We start from the raw sequence: 18,095 nt of genomic DNA on the forward strand, positions 1-18,095 counted from the left end.
TAGGAGGTCACATTACCTGATTACTTAAAATTTCCTTTTGATATTTCCAAAGGTTAATATAAAAAAGAGATTAAATATGCTTACTTAAATCCCTGTTGGTTCCATGGTTGACCATACATTCCATATGCAGGTACCTGCCAACCATTAGGCATATACTGGCCAATCTGTTGTGCATTTCCATACCACTGGCCCCACTGGCCATAAGGTTGTGGATATCCAATTTGATTCTGCTATTAGAAAAAAATTACAACAAATACTTCAGTACTACTTCAAGTTATTTGTACATATCCAGCCCTGATATCCAAAAACAGTTAGCTGAAACATTAAGGACATCATTATAATTAAAATGACACAATAAAGAGGTTATATTGCTAAAACTCAACAAGATGCTCCATATGACAATTCTTTAAAGGCAGCAGATAATGCTCCTATAATAAATACTGAATTTAATATAATGTTTAGGTGTTTGGTAATCTATTCACATGATTGTTTCCTTTAGATTAAGAAGGTATAAAGACAAGAATTTTTTTTTTTTTTTGAGACAGGGTCTTGCTATGTAGCCGAGGCTGGCCTTGAACTTGCTTATGTAGCCCAAGCTGGCCTCAAACTCATAGTAATCCTCCTGCCTCAGCCTCCCAAATGCTGGGATTACAGGTGCATACAATTTACTCTTGTATTTGATTTATTTTTAAAAACCTATAAAGGTTAGCATTTTTGTACTCTCAATTCTATGCTCCATTCACCATTTCCATACAGAAATCTTTGTGGTATCAAGTCTGACCACTATAGTAGTTTGGGAAAACAAAAGCCTGCAAAATCTAGAATAAAATGCCAAGTTCTAAACACATTTATTATTACTTTATTTTTTATGCAGTTGAGACAAACATTCTTGTATGTTCTTCAAGTAATATGTGAATAAATTTATGAAATACTAAAAAAAGAAGATTTAATGCCTTGTTAGATGTGTCAGAAGATCTGAAAATCCACTGTGTAAAAAAATAAATAAAATCCACCGTGTAAGCATGAGTCAAATGAGATGGTTACACTCATCATGTCACCACTGCAACCTATGAAACACCACTCTGGAACTGTAGAGCCTTTATATACCATGAATTGAGCTAGAAACATTAAAAGTGATTTTCAATATTCACTTTAAAATAAACATGATTAGCACAGAAATTATTTTCCAAAGGACTCGCTCACCTGCTGCACGGGATTTATCATATCAAGAGTTTCTTTGCCCCAATAGCATTTCACGACATGACCTTCAATTGTAGTACCATTAACAGAAACAATTGCATGTGCTGCACTTTCATGGGAATTGAACCTATTAGAAATAATATTAAGAATCACCAATATACATTCTTTTAAATATTTATGAATGAAACATTTTAAAAACTGAAAGCCATACACTTCTTCAAACAAAGTAAATTCCTAAGAAAATCACCAAATTAAGTATTTAAAAATTATTTGAGGGGAGAAACTTTTTGGGAAAAAAAAATCCATCTGAATGTGGTGACACACACCTATGAATCCAGCACTCTGGGAGGCTGAGGCAGGAGGATCTCAAGTTTGAGCTCAGTCTGGGCATTTTAGTGACATAGTGAGAGCCTATCTCAAAATTAAAAAAAAAAAAAAAATTAAAAGGGGATAGGATATAGTTTACTATGAGGGGTCTAGATTTAATCCCTGGTAACACAGAGTTAAAAAAACAAAAAATAAAAAAACAAGCCTACCGAACAAATGAATATCCTTTATCTGGAAAGACTCGAATTTCCATTATTTGTCCAAATGGTGAAAAAGTCTGACGCATTAGCTGTTCTGTTAGAAAAATAAACAAAAACAGAAGAAACCAAAATAAGTTATTTTATAATTCTAGAAATACTAAGTTTCTTGGTTTAAAAATTAATTTCAACACGCCACAACAAAAGCTCCCATACCTGTTAGCCCAGACGTAACACCTCCACAGTACACAGTACAGTTGCTTGGACTAGACTGACTCACAACTTCATCATATGATAACTGTTTAGTGTTTGCTGGGAAGGAAAAAGTTTTATAACTTTAATTCCCTAGATAAAATGCTCAAAAGGATAAAAACAGCATTAATTATACTACTACAAATACTACCACAGTATTTACCTTGTGCAAAATAGTTACAAAATATTTATTACATTCAAGTTTAGGATTAAACATCGCCCAAGAATGTCTAAAACATTACCCCGTATTCTCTATTTGAGAGGAGACTTAACATTAAAGATAATATTATTATTTAAAATTACAAAAATGAAAACTAAGTACATTTTTGAATAGTAGTCTTGATTTGCTTCTCATCTATTTCTGCAATAAGTCTCCGGGAACAGGTCTAACATTTAAAATCTAGTGTATCTTTCTCCAAAATTCCACATTGCTTTTTCTTCTCCAATACACCTACACTCATATGTACTCTTTGGAGCTGGAGGCTTTCGGGTTGCCCAGTTAGTTCTGATTTGTCTTCCACCAAGCCACTGGCCACCCATCTGTTGAATGGCATTTTCCGCATCCTGTTCCGCATAACATTAGAAACAACAAAGAATCCACTGTTAGTTGATGTTCAACAACTTTTAATAGTAAAGAAAACTAGGAGCTTTTAACATATGTTGTTAAAGTCAAAGTACTTTACAAAATACACAATGTATGACAGCTTTCCAAAAATGCAGTGGTATTTTTAAATTATCTTTATTTGGAAATAGCCCAACTGTTAATCATCTTTGTGTGTGTGTATGTGCCAAGGTCTTGCTACATACCCCAGGCAGGTTTTGAACTCACAGTAATTCTTCTGTTTCAGCCTCCACAGTGCTAGGATTACAGGCAGGTGCCACTATGGCTGGCACAAGATGTAATGTTGCTCTGAGAACAGCTTATTTACGCAATAAATTTTATGCTCTTGCCAAGACTTGCTAATCATATTTTTAGAGTAAATTTCTGATTTGGATATTAAATTTTCGGTAAATGGGGCCAGGGATTTAGCTCAGTGGCATAAGTGCTTGCCTGGCAAGTGCTAGGTTGTGAGTATGATCTCCGGCACCAAAAAAAAAAAAAAAAAAAAAATTAGGTAAATGATCGCAAGCAGTTATAGTGAGCAGACAGTAAAAATTGATGGCTAGGAATCAATAGACATTAAGTCACTATAAGTAGACATAGGGCTAGAAAAAAATGCTATTTTGAGCCATTGGCATAGCTGCACAGATATTTTAACTCAGAAGTATATATTTCATTATATCATAGCATACTAAAGAATGTTTATAAATTTAATCAGGAGTCACCAAGAAATGATATATTATCATCAGAATACTCCATTTACTCAAGTAAGAAAAAACTTGGACAGTAAAAGTTCTAAATTCATTCTTGGGTACTCTAACACAGAAGGTATAATCTCTTTGTACTTATATACACTCATGTAGCCTAAACTGGCCTTACATCCCTAATTATCCGGGCTCAGCTTCCTGAGTGCTGGGATTAACATGCCAGCTACAATTGTTTTCCTGGCTACAAATTTGAGCATATAAATTCTCCTGCTATGGAGTCCTGTGTCTTTGCAAGTGTGATCCTGATGCATTTAACTACTTTCAATATTCAGTTATGGTTTAGGGATACAGCTCAATGGCAGAGTGCTTCCCTAGCATGCACAGGCTGAGTTCAATATCTGGTACTATAATAGTCAGTTATGATATTAAAAGGTTTAAAGCACTTTATTATTTGAATTGGAAACACATAACACTAAAACATTAAAAAGTACAACACAAGTATACTGTTCAATCTATTTCTCAAACCTCACTCCAAACAGGAATCCTTGTTCTAAGTTTTATTTATCCCTGCATGGAAAAACAAGAAGACACAAAACTGGGCATGGTAACATACTCTAATCCCAGATAAAAAAAATGGGAATGAGATGCGATTCAATGTAAAGGCTCTGCATTCAATACCCAGTACTGACAAAAAAGATGACAAAAACCACATCGCACAAGTATGTGTCCTCTTCCCTTTTCCCTAATAACATAATGGAATTCTCTCTATAATCAGTACTACAATGTCCTTCCTTTCCTCTGCAAAACTTAGAAATTTAAAGTCTATGCAAATTAATGTTCAATTATCGAAGAAATTGGGTAAATAAGGTAAAATCTCAAAAGTATTAATATATAATTTTTTAAAAGTTTTCATCCATCAGAGTAGTCTCCTAATGTTTTAGTTTATTGAGACAGGCTCTTGCTATGTGGTCCAAGCTGACACTAACTGCGTTATGTAGCCCAGAGAAATACAATGCTGTCTCAGCGTCCTGTCTCCTACATGCTAGGATTAATAGGCATATGACACCATGTCAGATAGCATCTGCTTACTTTTTAATTACCATGGAAATATAAAAAAAGGAGGAGGGCTGGAGATTTAGCTCAGCGGCATAGCACAAGTCTTGCCTGGTAAGTGCAAGGTTGTGAGTTTGATCCCTAATACCAAAAAAATAAAATAAAAATAATAAAGGAGGTAACAAATTAAATTCATCAACAGAATTTTCTTTCCTTTTTGGAGTTGGGGATTGAATCAAGGGCTTCAAACATGCTATGTGTGCTCTACTACTGTTATGGTTTGTGTTTGTATGTCCTCCCAAAGCCTCATGTGGTCACGGTGGGGAGGTCTTTCCTAGGCAGCTGAGCCTAGCATTTGTGACTGGCTCACTGTCTAGCGCTGGGACTGGCGGAATGAGTGCTGCACCTGCCCAGGGGCAGGTAGCCAGCACACAGTATAAGGGAGGGAAGGAAGTGTGCTTTTCCCCTTTCTGTCCTTTCACTCTTGCAGTTAGGGACTCTGCCACAGCAGACATGAATGGCTACTCCTTTGCCACACCACCCTGCCTAGAAACCGGCTGAGTATGGACTGAAATCTCCAAAATCTGTAAGCTAAATAAACCTTTCCTTTCCCAATTTTGAGGGTCGAACATTTTGTCCCAGCACAAGACAGACATAACCAAGACAACTACTAAGCAACACTTCCAGTTCCCATAAATACAATCTTTCAACATCTGCTTTTGGCTGATAATCTAAACATCTTCTGTTTATGTTTTATGAAACATTTTATCTGTACTTTGCATGAATCAGGTGTTATAAGTCTGTACTGAATAAACAGGACAAAGAAGACATCTTCTTAGGGAGGGTGCTAATTATCAGTGATATGAACAGATGAAAGAAAAAGTCATAAAACAGTGTTTCCATTCTTTACTCTTAAAGCACTGCACATGCACTTCTCGTTGCGCTCACCCATTTGTTGAAAAAAGAGACAAAGCCATATCCTTTAGACTTTCCTGTTGCCATGTCTTTTACCACTCGAGCATCTCTGCAAACAGAAACAATCAGAAGTTTAGGTTTGCTAACTGTCCTCTGGACATAAAATGAGAATTTCATACACAACTCATTCTCATGTTCACCATCATTAAAGTGAGCCTTTAATGAAAATGTACCTTTTACTATAAAATTTATCATGTATTAGCAAATGAGGCTTTATAGACATGCAAATCAGTAACTTCTTAAATATATGTATGTATTACACAGAAATTGCCTCCCACTTCAAAATGTTTATAATTTTATATATTAAGCATGGTCAAAGTAGCTATTCATATGATTTACTACTTAACTACTTAAAGGTTTCCCAAGCACAATAAATGAACGGCTTTCTTTAACCATGCAATTTATAATTTGCTATCTGACACCATATTCTACCTAATCATTAAAAAATTAAAATAGAAAACTGGAAACTAAAAGAATTAAAAAACTATATATTTCCTAAACTAATTAAATAATTTCATTTTCTCAATCAATCTACACCCCCATTCTGGGCTAGGGTAAAGTGAGAACTTGATATTTCAGAAATGTTAAATCATTGCGGAAAAATACTAGATACACACTTTAGTATTAAATTATATAAGAAAGATTTTATACTGAATTTTATAATAGCATTCATATTAAGATTGATTGGAAACTACAAGATAATAAAAGCAAAATTTTAAAAAATCAGAAAAGTAAAAAAGCACGCCAACATTTATCCACTGTGAACCGTAGCTTGTAGTTAGCCAGGGCAATTCTGTCCATTCTTCAGAGACACTCTGCAAAATAACCAGAGCCCTATTATTTGAGATTGAGTAAAATCCCAGCCATGATAGCTAAAACTCCATACCTCAAAAAATTGGACTCAAATTGTGCTTCACAGGCAATCTGCTTTTAAGTTAGCCAGGTATGTCACAATGCTTGTTCTCTCAGGACACATGAACAAAACAGGCACTTTTACAACAAAAACCCAAGTCAGAAAGCCATGCAATGTAATTTTATATTAATTAAAGTATACATAAGCATATTTTAGACTAATTTAGGGGTGCTTTATTATTAAGTGCAGTCAAAATGACCAAGAGGTGCGGGTGAAAAGGGAAAGCTAATGCAAGTCACTTCTCAATATGTAAAAATCCTTCTTACATTATCTATATGGTACACATGCATTTAACTTGGTAGCTGATATACTTCTACTCCAAAATTTGATACGTTACTCTAAACTAAAGAAATAAAAGTTTAAGCTATGTAAAATCGGGAAAGTATTTTTTTTATATTAAATAGTTTAACCGGCCACCACTCATTGTACTATTTCCAATGAACTGTACACTGCTTTAATCTCCCTATAAGAGAATATCTAACTATAATGAGAACTGTTCAACATATAGTTGTCAACTTAATAACAACAATTATAAAAATCAAGAAAATATGCTACTCATTGCTAAATGGTTATTTTAAATTTAGGAAAGCTAACTCTTTGCTGGGATTACTAACTCTGAGTGCTGGGATTACAGGCATGCACCACCACGCCCGGCCAATATACTGTATTTAACAAAAGGAAATTATTGATCCATGATTAAAATAATAAAGTTGCTAAAATTAGGTCACATAACTTAAACCTGCCAATTACTAAACAATATTTGTGAAGCCCAAACTAGAATTCCTACTTTAAGGAAAGTCACTTAAATCAAAAATTGAAGCATTTAAAAAAATAGCTAATTTGTTTGGAATGTTAGGAAAAAAATATTTTCATTTCAAAGCTTTGGGAAATGTCAGCCCTAAAATCTATTCAGCTCTTACTTTCTCTCCAAAAGGTTCTCTGAAAAAGCAGCAGCAAATATCTAGAACAGAGGTTTTTTTTTATTTGTACTGGGGATTGAACTCATGACCTTGTGCTTGCCAGGAAGGTGTTTACGCCACTGAGCTAAAAATCCCTGGTTCTAAAACAGGGTTCTTAATCCCTTATGGTCCCATGATTACTCTGAGGACAGGATAAAACTAATAAAGATTCTGTACAACAAAATGCAAGCACCCCAAGTTCTGTATACAGGGACTTGTAGAATCCTTAAACAGCCAACTACTCAAGTCTAGATATCTGAAAGCAAGTTAACCATTACTGAAACACTAAAGGACACAAAGAGGATCAGGAAATTAAAGCTTTATTTTCCTAATCAGTTCTCACAAAGACAAATGTCATTTAATAGAAGAGACCATCTATAAGCCCCAATCTTGTGACTACCTTTAAATTGGCCACTGCTTAGTCACTATGTATTTGCATCCTGTTGCCAATGAACTACAACTCTTCAAATGAAAAGCCCTAAGATTCATCACCAACGCTCCTGGCATTTACTTTCCAGCAGCTTCCTTACCCCCTGAATTTTGCTGTTGGTCTGTTCAACCCAAACCACAACTAGCATTTTCCTTTTACTACTTTTCTAGCTAAAACAATAAAAAGCAACCAAAACTCCTAAAACAACATATTGTTTTCTAAATTCAGCAATTACTCCTAAGAAGTATTATAAAAAACTTGTTATTCTCTCTCTAATATGGCATGCTTTTCAAAACATTAAAAGTTCTATGATGAATGCTACCTTGAATAAAGATACTTAGAAAGGACCTAAAAAATGTGTGATAAATATCAAACGCAAGCAAGATAGTGTTTTATAAAACCTATAAGGCACTACTCTGTTAACATTAAAAAAATAGACAAAAACTAGGAAATAACATTTAACAAGTGCTTTTTTGTTAAGGTTTTCTTGTTGTTAAATTATATCAACACAAAATGCATGGTATCATAAAAGTGCCCAAACAAATGCTTGGTTAAAGTTTGTTACTAAAGATTATTATCAAGCTAGCAAAAAACCTATGTAAGAAACTATAACATGTACAGTAACAAATGTCTCTTAAAAACTAATGCTAGTTGAAGAAGGATTTTAAGGTAATTGAAAATTAAAGGTTTATTCATTAATAGAAGTCTTTTGCTATTAACATCTTGAATGTCTCTAAACAATCTAATACGCTATGTTCAAGAGTTAAAATTAGTGTCCCAAATTCATAACAACTATTTTCAAATTACTTTTACATAGAATTGTTTCTAACTACAAGTATTTTATTTATCTTCTGTTACTTACGATATTCTTCCAAACGGTGCAAAAGCTGCTTTTATATCTTCAGTTGTAATTTCTGGACTGAGATCACCAACAAAGACATGGAAATGATCTTATAAGGGGATAAAAGGGGAAGTGAAAACAAAAATAGAACGTTAGAATCTGGAAAATACTACAATCTATCCAATACAGTATTCTTAATTTATAGATTATAATATAAAGCATAAATAAAACACTATACTATCTGTATAAAAATCCTATTAATTTTAAACATAAATCAAGGTAACAGTACAGGGAAGATTCTTCTAAAAAGACTGATACAGCTAACTGAAAACTCAGTTACATTTCCATTTATAGTCAATTATACTAGTCTAAGAGAATAAACATATATAACAAGTTTCAGTTCTGCAAGAAAATTAAAGTTACCATTCTAATAGTAATTATTTACTTTTATCCATTTTACCACTATATTAAGGCTTTATAAATTAAAATAAAATAGTGGTATTGTGAATTCTGTAGACTAGATTTGCCTCAGTTAACACAATTTACTGAAGCTAGCTACATGATCTACTTGGTTTAACCATATTTTGTGAAGAACAATCAAAGAAATACCTTGCATTGCAACAGTTTGATGTTAAAGTATTTTGACAGTTTTCTCAAAAGCCAACAGTTTTGGTTGCCCAGACATTACACCATTCAGTTTATGTGAATCCATGTGCAAGTGAACTAAGACTGAAGGCAACAGAATGAAAACAGTAATCCCTTCACTTTATATCAGAACCATTAAAAAAGCATTGGAAAGAAATCATCATCCCATATGTGACTTTTCAAAAGACAACACTCAAAAAAGAAACACTTAAAAACGCAAAATGTTGGACAAACATTATAAAAGGAACATATATTTATATATATATATATATTTATAACAATTTTGATAAAGTATACTTGGAAAGAAAGGTTACCCCTATTTGGTAGGCCTTAAGTAACATACTGGGCTATTCTTTGGGAAAGAGTTTTAGGAGCAACTCGAGCACTTGGAAGATCTGGGTATACAGTCCAGGTGACCTCAGGGAAGCAGTGTATCTTGCCCTTTAAGTGGTGAAAGTATCTCTGAGAAATCAGCTACTAAGGGGTCATAAAGCTGAACTAGTGCTACAGTAGTGGACGAGCCTCATTTAGTGAACAATGGGGAACGGGAAAAATACTGCCAAGGGACAAACAGAAATACTATCGCCTTCCTCCCACCTCCCCCCAATATCAAACAAAAACTTCAGGTGGTTAGTGAATAGCCTTTGCAAGAGATTTCATTTTATGTTTAAGAAGATACAATTACCTTGTGAACGCTGTGTGCTGACAACGGTACTACCTGATGACAAAGATTAGATTTGTTCTTAAATTTATTAACACAAACACATTAAATCATATCTTAGGATAACGATCAAATATTACTGCAAACGTATGATGTTTATATGCTTTACAATAAAACTACTGGGTATAATAAAAACAAATGTTCAAAGGGTGCAAAATATACTTACTGCTTGTATCTTTCTTTTGACTGCTGGGGGTTGTTGCCCAATTCACTTTGACTTCCTAAAAGAAAATTTCCACATTTAAACTCCACAATAATAAAAGTTCAAAATGAAGTTTTTTGGGGGGCGGGTACTGGAAATCAAACTCAGGACTTCATGCTTGCCAAGCAGGTACTATGCCATGAGCTATATCCCTGACCCCCAAAACAAGATTTGCATCTATGAGTAAATAGAAAAGGTGTTATTTTAAAATGAAACATTCAAAGAGATACCAGTTCTGGTCAAAGTTTCAACAATCACCTTTTGACCTACATATATGCAAATCACTCTGATATTATAATCTTTTTCCCTCCAGTACTGGGGATGAACCCAAGGCACTGCACATGCTAGGCAAGGGTTCTACCACTGAGCAGTACACCCAGTCAGAAATATCCTAATCTTTACACATCTCTACTAATAAAAAATAACTTTTTTTAACCAAAAAAACCAATATATTTTCCCTTTATTATTACTCATTAGCGTTCAATGTTTCTAGATGTTTTATTCAAACTTGAGTAATCTGACAAATATTTTAATATTTTATCATGCACATTTAAATATACCTAAAATGTACCAATAAATTTAATTTAAAAAAACTTTATTATGTGCAAGGAACCAGAGAAAATACATAGGCTTCTCCCCTCCTAAAAGCTTTACCCCACCTTTTAAATATGAAATGTGACTACATAATTGACTGTTTGCCATAAAGTGAATATAATGATTTTTTTTTTTTGAGACAGAATCTTGCTGTGTAGTCCAGGCTAGGCCTCTAACATATAGGAATCCTGCCTCAGTCTTCTGTGTACTTAAGATTACAGGTGTATGCTACTACATCCAGTAATATAATGCTTCTAAAAAAGGAATCAAACCACAAACAACTTAGAAATTTCTAGGCAAGTCACCTTTTATTATGACAGCTTACCTTACCCATTATCTTCCGCCCATTCATAGCAGCCAGTGCTGCAGCTGCATGGCGATGTTCATGAAACTCCACAAAACAGTAAGGATCATTTCCAGCTGTCTGTTGGAGAAGCAATACAAAAGTCACTTTTAAGCTTTATTCTTCAATAACCTTAAAATTATGTATGGAGATTTTTAAACCAAGTTCGATATACTTAGTTATCAGGTCATTGAGAATGAACAGTCCACTCCATAAGTAAATTTTTACATAAGAAAAAAGGAAATACCAGGGCTAGGGATTCAGTTTAGTTGTACAGTGCATGCTCACCATGCACAAGGCCCTAGGCTCACTCCCCGTACTGGCTCTCCACTACAAAGAAAGCCCTTAAGAGTGAACTATATAGTGAAAGCTGTATTTTTCAGCCAGGTCTAGTGGCACATGCATGTAATTCCAACAGTAGGGGTGACTCAGGCAGGAGAATCACATATTCAAATCTAGTTAGACAACTTAGAACTGCTCTAAAACTTAGAAATAGTAAAAGGTGGGGGACATAAGTTTAGTGTGATGTATAGTACCACAAAAATAAAGAAAAATTTTAATATAAGCTTTCTTCTTTGGCAGGTTATGCTATGCTACTATAATTTAATAATAATGTATAGCTATAAATATAATTTGTATTTTCTTCTTACCACAATATAATTATTTCTTCTAGCTACATGGTTCTGAAGTCTTAAACCCGGGATGATGACACATGCCTGTAATCCTAGCACTTTATCAAGTGAGGCTGAGGCAGGAAGATCACTGCAAGCGTGAAGCTAACCTGGGCTACACAGTGAGACTGTCTCAAAACAATAGAAATTATAAACTCTTGTTTTAACATTTTATGATTTTTGGTGTGTGTGTGTGAGAGAGAGAAACAGAGTCTTCCCTATGTAGTTAAGGTTGGTCTTGAACTATGTTGCACAGGCTGGCCTTGAACTCAGTGATCCTCCTGTCTCAGCTTCCCCAGTGCTAGGACTACAGGTGTGTGCCACTACACCTTGTGACATTTTGTGATGTATTTTCTATGCCCTACTTGTTTCTTTTTATTGCTACAAAAGTATGTATCTCCTTGCTACTTCTAACCTGCTGAGCAGCAGAAAACTATAACCAATCTTTTTCAACCTGTTTGTAAAATAGGCTCTGGAGCCTAAAGTTCTCTAGCAACTTAAGTTTTAGAAACCATTTTACCACCTGTTTGTTTGTTTTTAGGCAGGGTTTTTCTATGTAGTTCAGGCTGGTCTTGAACTGACTATGCAGTCCACGCTGGCCTTGAACCCATAGCAATTCTGCTGCCTCCCGCTGGAATTACACGCATGTGTCACTACACCCATGTGTCACTACACCCAGTTTACAATGTAGATTTCCTGTCACAAATTCTTTAGCTGCTCAGAAGCTTTTTAAAAATGCTTTCTTTTTCATTTTTGGCAGTTGTAATTATATGATAATAAAGCCTGGATGGATTAGTTTTCCTTGGCGTCCTCAAAATCAAACCCAAGGCCTTATGCAGGCAAATTTTCTACCACTAAGCAGTTCCTCCAGCCCAAAACTTTAGAATGCTTTATTTTAAACTAAAGCAAAAAACTCCAACATTTTATACCCATCAGTATAAAATGCCAAATAACTTTTATAATGGGATTAACACGTTATTTTGTTTTACACAATTTTATTTTGTTTTACACAATTAAAAGAATATAAAAATTATGAAATCCAACCTGCGTGATGGTACAGACTGTGATCCCAGCACTCTGGGAGGCTGATGTGAGAGGGCTGTACACTTTAGCCCTGCCTGAGCAATTTACTGACTTAGGGAAGATTCTGTTTTAAAATATAAAATTTTAAAAACAATGGCCAGGCATGGCAGCACACACCTGTAATCTCAGCATCTAGAAAGCAGAGGCAAAAGAACTGTCACAAGTTTTAAGGCCAGCCTGAACTACAGAGCCAGACTCTGTCTCAAAAATAAGTAAATATATACTTTATCATTCAAACTAATGGGCAATCTATTACAAAGAAAAATGTTCACAGGCATTAGAGTGTGGTTAGACAAACTAGCTTGCACTAAAGAGTAGAAGAAACAAGGCTACAGATGTAACTCAGTGGTAGCATGCTTGCCTAGTGGGTACAAGGCCCCAGGTTCAGTCCTCAGCACCAGGAACATATATATTTGAAATTCTTTTTTTTTTATTTTTTATATCAGTACCAGGGATTGAACTCACAACCGCCTGCTTGCAAGGCAGGTGCTTATGCTGCTGAGCTAAATCCCCAGACTCACCAGGAACATATATGAAAAGAGTGGAACAAACAAATGAAAAGACAACATGCATATTATTTAATCTGTATATATAAAAGCTAACTTTTAAAATAAAAACAAACTGGGCCGAGGATATAGTTCAATAGCACAAGTGTCTGCCTGGCACGCACAAGGTTGTGAGTTCGATTCTGAGCATCAAAAAAAAAAAAAGAAAAAGAAAAAGAAAAGAAAGAAAGAAAAAGAAAAGTAAAAAGAAACTAACCATACATACATACATATTATCAGCTTTTATGTTCAGGAGTATAAAGGTTTTTACCGAAATATACAGCTAGAGGGAGAATAGCAGCAAACAGACTAATGGAGAAAATTTATATTCAGATAGATCAATGAGTCCTACATCCTTACTTTGCTCTATTTCCTTATACATGAACATTTTCTTTACAAGGCTTCTATTGAGCATTTATAATTGTAATGATGCACTAAAATAACTAATGACAGCAAGTAATATGTGTTACTAGATCAAGGAAGACTGGTTTTAACTTCCCTACTATTTCCTCAAATGTTTTTCTCCTTAGTTCCCTTATGCTTTCAGAGAATACTTCCATTTCTTTTTGAAAATCGATAAGAGAAACTGAACACTGAATTGCAACCACAGTCAGTCAGTCTGGTCTTTCTTTTGTTTAGTTTTTAGAGACAGGATTACTGCTATATGGTTCAGGGTGGCTTTGAACTCCTGATGATCTTCTTCCTCAGCTTCCTGGAAACTGGGTTTATGGGCATACACTGGCCCATAATTCCATTTTTATTTTGAGATAGGGTCTTGCTAAATCCCTCAGCTACCCCAAATGGATTGCTATTTCTAATCCTTCCACCTCCACCTCCTAGAGTGCTGGGATTACAGGCATGTGCCATTGTGCCTGACTGTTTTCACAGATTTTTTCTCTTTTATCCAAAAGCATAGCAATACTACATATGATAGAAGGTAAAGACAAAAACAGCTGTCGAGGGCCAGAGATATAGCTAAGCAGCACAGTGCCTGTCTGGCAAGCATAACGTCCTGAGTTCAATTCCCAGTACCAAAAAATAAAAAGAAAAAAAAAAAATAGCTGCTGATCCCATCCACATAATTAGATGACTGTTCAGCAACAGAAGACAGGACTGACAACATTTAACATCTAAGATAACAAATTAATGTGGCTGCTTTTTTTTTTTTTTTGGTAGTATAAAGTCTCACTAAATTGCTGAGTCTGGCTTCGATCTCACAATTTGCTTCCACTTCCTACATAACTGGGAATACTAAAAGTATGCATCACCATGCTTGAATAAACAATTATTGTTTAAAACACCAAGCTAAAAAGTTAAATTGGAATTTTTCGGGAGGAAAGAAAACAAGGAAAATCCCTTTTCTTATTTTTTTTCTCTTTTTGGTGGTGCTAGGGACTGAACCCAGGGCATTCACACCGAGCTACACAGCTAGCCCTTTTTTATTTTGAGATAGGTTGTCACTAAACTACTCAGATGGACTCAAATTTGTGATCCTCCTATGTCATCTTTCCAAGTGATTACGGGCATGTGGGCACCATGCCCAGCAAGGAAAACCAAGAGTTTTATAGGAAGGAAAGACTACACCATAAAAGGACTTCTTTTCAAAAACCAAAAATTTACTTCATCAAAATTAAAAAATATATATACATATACCAATTATATATTTAATCTATTTTTACATTAAATACATTTCCTATATGTTAAGGTTTAATAGATAGAAACTGCCTAAATACAAGAAAAACTTAAATGATGACCTTCATCATTAGCTAAAAACACTTTCTCTGTATGGCTAACTCTGCGTACTTAGCTAAGGGATAAATGGAAGCTTGGGAGTATAGTATCACCCTTTTGAGACTTCCCATTAACTCTTGGGATTGGCCATCCTTTCCTATCCACTAACTAAGAATACTAAGATTAAAAAGAACACTCCAGAGCAAGGTTCTTCTTGGCATAAAATTATTTCCATCCTCCTGAGTCATCCCAGGATTCACCTCTGAATCGCTGGCTAGCCTCTCCTATCATTGTATACACCCATTTCATTGTACACGCCCAATAAATAGTGGCTAGTTTGGAGTCTCTGGGTTTTTGCCTATCCTGAGGTACTGCCCTCCCAGTCCCCCATCATGCATTACTAAATTTCTATCTGTCTTTTATTGCATCCTTTCACTGCACCCCTCATATAGGCAGTTGGGGATTTTGGCAGGTCCCTAATAACAGCCATTTCCCAATCTAATTGTAGTAACTAGATTCTTAATCACTTGACCAACTGAAACACAGATAAACAATTCTGATACTTCAGTACATCTGCTCTAGAAATAATTACTTCTATTCTGTTCCTTTAGCCAAAGAAATTAACCCAGTTGTCAAGAAACTCATTAAATCACTAAAATCATTATAAATTTAGATGTGAACTAAGATAAGAAGTTGTAGAATTAATCGTTTTAATTAATATGTCTAAAAAGAAGAAAGTTAACTAAGTGAAATACCCTTACATCCATAATCATTTTGCAGTTTTTACATGGTCCAATCTGACTAAAGAGCTGGAGAATTAGAGCTTCTGTCACATCTCTGGAAAGGTTACCGACATATCTGAAATAGAAAGAAAAACAGTTTACTATTTTACATTTACTTCTTTTTTCTAATGATTTGTTTGTTTGCTTGGTTGTTTGTTTTTGTTTTTTTGTTAGCAGGGATCGAACTCAGGACCTCCCATCTGCCAGGCAGGCACTTGTGCCACTGAGCTAAACCCCCATTTTTTTTTTTTTTTTGTCTTTTTCCTTTTTATCGGTACCGGGGATCGAACTCACCACTGCCTGCTTGCAAGGCAGGCGCTTATGCTGCTGAGCTAAATCCCCAGGCCCACCCCTACCGTCTTTTAATGGGTTTTTAAAGGTGCTTACCGGAAAATAAATTTTGGAACATGCAGATCTTTGCCTTAAAACTACAGAATTTGGAAAACTATTAAAATCTTTCAAATACATATAAAATAGGTTATCTGCAAATATATTAGACACTGCCAATAGAGGAAAAGCTAATGTGTGAGCTTATATATTTTCATCAAGGTTTTAAAGCTTAAAAGTACTGCCTATTTACTTTTCTAGACTTACCTTAGGGAAGACACACTTTTAAAACTCCAGTGAATTTCTATTTTTCTTTTGGTGTTTTGAGACAGTAACTCACTATGTATTCCAGAATGGCCTCAAACTTACTACATAGCCCAGGCTGACCTTGAATTCATGTGATCCTCCTGCCCCTGCCGCTCAAGTGCTAGGATTACAGGCATGCACCACCATGCCCAGCTGTAAATGATTCGTTATGATTTAGAATATTTTATATAATCTATCCTGGGAAGCATTATTTCTACTTCTGTATTATTGAGAACATTAATTTTCTCCTAACTTCAATTCATATTATTTCCCTAATAATGTCCAATTTAGGTAGACTTTGGTAACAATTAACAAAATTTTTCCTTTTTTGTGAGGCATAGGCAGATTTATTATGCAGAGTTCAAACAGAAAACAAGAAAGAGACTTCAGCTTGAGGAACTGAAGGGGGATTTAATGAACAAATGAGTGAATTGCTTCTTAGGTGTTGCAGATTTGCTCATAAAGGATGGGAAATCTTTTACTTCATCCAGAGTCAAACAAAATATAGTATAAAGATTCCAGATAATGAGTTGCTGATTAACAAAATTAATATAAATAGTGCATTACAAGTCAACATGATCTGAGATGAACTTTATTTAACATGCTTATAAATTGTCTTTAAAGCAGGATTTTCAAATGATTGCCTCTAGGTAAGTTACAAAGTTAAGAAAATTATCACTTCTGAAATCACAGAGTGTAGTTTCCCAATAACTAGTTTTCCATTGTTCTGCCACAAATTTGATGAATGATATAAACTCCCTGGAAAAATAAACATCTATTTCTTTTTTTTTTTGTCTATTTCCTTTTCATTGGTACCAGGGATCGAACTCACGACTGCCTGCTTGCAAGGCCGGTGCTTATGCCGCTGAGATAAATCCCCAACCCCTATTTATTTTCACAAAGTATGGATTCAATTGTTCTTTCTACTGTCCCATAAACACTTATCAAGTGCTTACTACAAAGCCACAGTAATAGGTTAAAATGGCAAAGAGAGAAGTGTTAAATCTTAAGAAAAAAATAAACAATAAACAGTATTTTTTTTCTTTTTTTTTATTGGTACTCGGGATCGAACTCAGAACCACCTGCTCGCAAGGCAGGTGTTTATGCTGCTGAGCTAAATCCCTGGCCAAGAAACAATAAACAATATTTAAAGACCAGAGAAAACAATGGTACTGTACTTAAGAGAAAGCAATAGGAACAGTTACTCAGTCACAATTTGTCACCATTATATTACTATTACACTGAAGTTTGTCTTCTGAAAACCAGTAAAGGTTAAAAATGAAGTAAGTATCCTGCCTAGGTCCACCATAATAGTATGATCTAATGGACTCCGTTGAGGAAAAGCTTTCCTTTACAAAAGAATATTAGCTAATAAACATATAAGGACATTAGTAACAATATATAAGCCCTAGTGGGTTGATTTATGCTAAAAGCATGGAAAGATTGCTGCAGAAATGTCCACTGACACAGTATTAAAATTATCACAGGGTCAGGGATATAACTCAGCAGCACAGTGCCTGCCTGGCAAGCTCCACGTCCTGAATTCAATTCTCATTCAAAAAAACAAAAACCACACATTTAACTGACTGCAAAAGGAAACTCTACCTTAAAACATGACAGCTGTGGCTGGGTATATAGCTCAGTGGCACATGCCCCTGCCTGGCAAGTGCGAGGTTGTGAGTTCGATCCC

General features: G+C 34.9%; 1 protein-coding gene across 17 annotated transcripts in view; it reads right to left on the bottom strand.

The window, feature by feature from the left end:
* Nucleotides 1-18,095, bottom strand: part of Tia1 (TIA1 cytotoxic granule associated RNA binding protein) — a 34,037-nt gene that overhangs the window by 4,061 nt on the left and 11,881 nt on the right. The window contains exons 2-12 of one of the 17 annotated variants that reach the window (XM_023564794.2): nt 15,752-15,848; nt 10,943-11,041; nt 9,988-10,042; nt 9,786-9,818; nt 8,477-8,564; nt 5,286-5,361; nt 2,432-2,540; nt 1,941-2,036; nt 1,737-1,821; nt 1,204-1,327; nt 85-227 (exon numbers count right to left, since the gene is read on the bottom strand). In XM_023564794.2, coding sequence (XP_023420562.1) covers nt 85-227; nt 1,204-1,327; nt 1,737-1,821; nt 1,941-2,036; nt 2,432-2,540; nt 5,286-5,361; nt 8,477-8,564; nt 9,786-9,818; nt 9,988-10,042; nt 10,943-11,041; nt 15,752-15,848 — 1,005 coding nt within the window. The other 16 variants (XM_013151587.3, XM_013151586.3, XM_003469027.5 and 13 more) reach the window with 16 other exon arrangements.

This window comes from Cavia porcellus, unplaced genomic scaffold (genome assembly GCF_034190915.1).
Source record: "Cavia porcellus strain 051 isolate PalLab524CR breed Dunkin Hartley unplaced genomic scaffold, mCavPor4.1 scaffold_18, whole genome shotgun sequence".
NCBI classification, from domain to species: domain Eukaryota; kingdom Metazoa; phylum Chordata; class Mammalia; order Rodentia; family Caviidae; genus Cavia; species Cavia porcellus.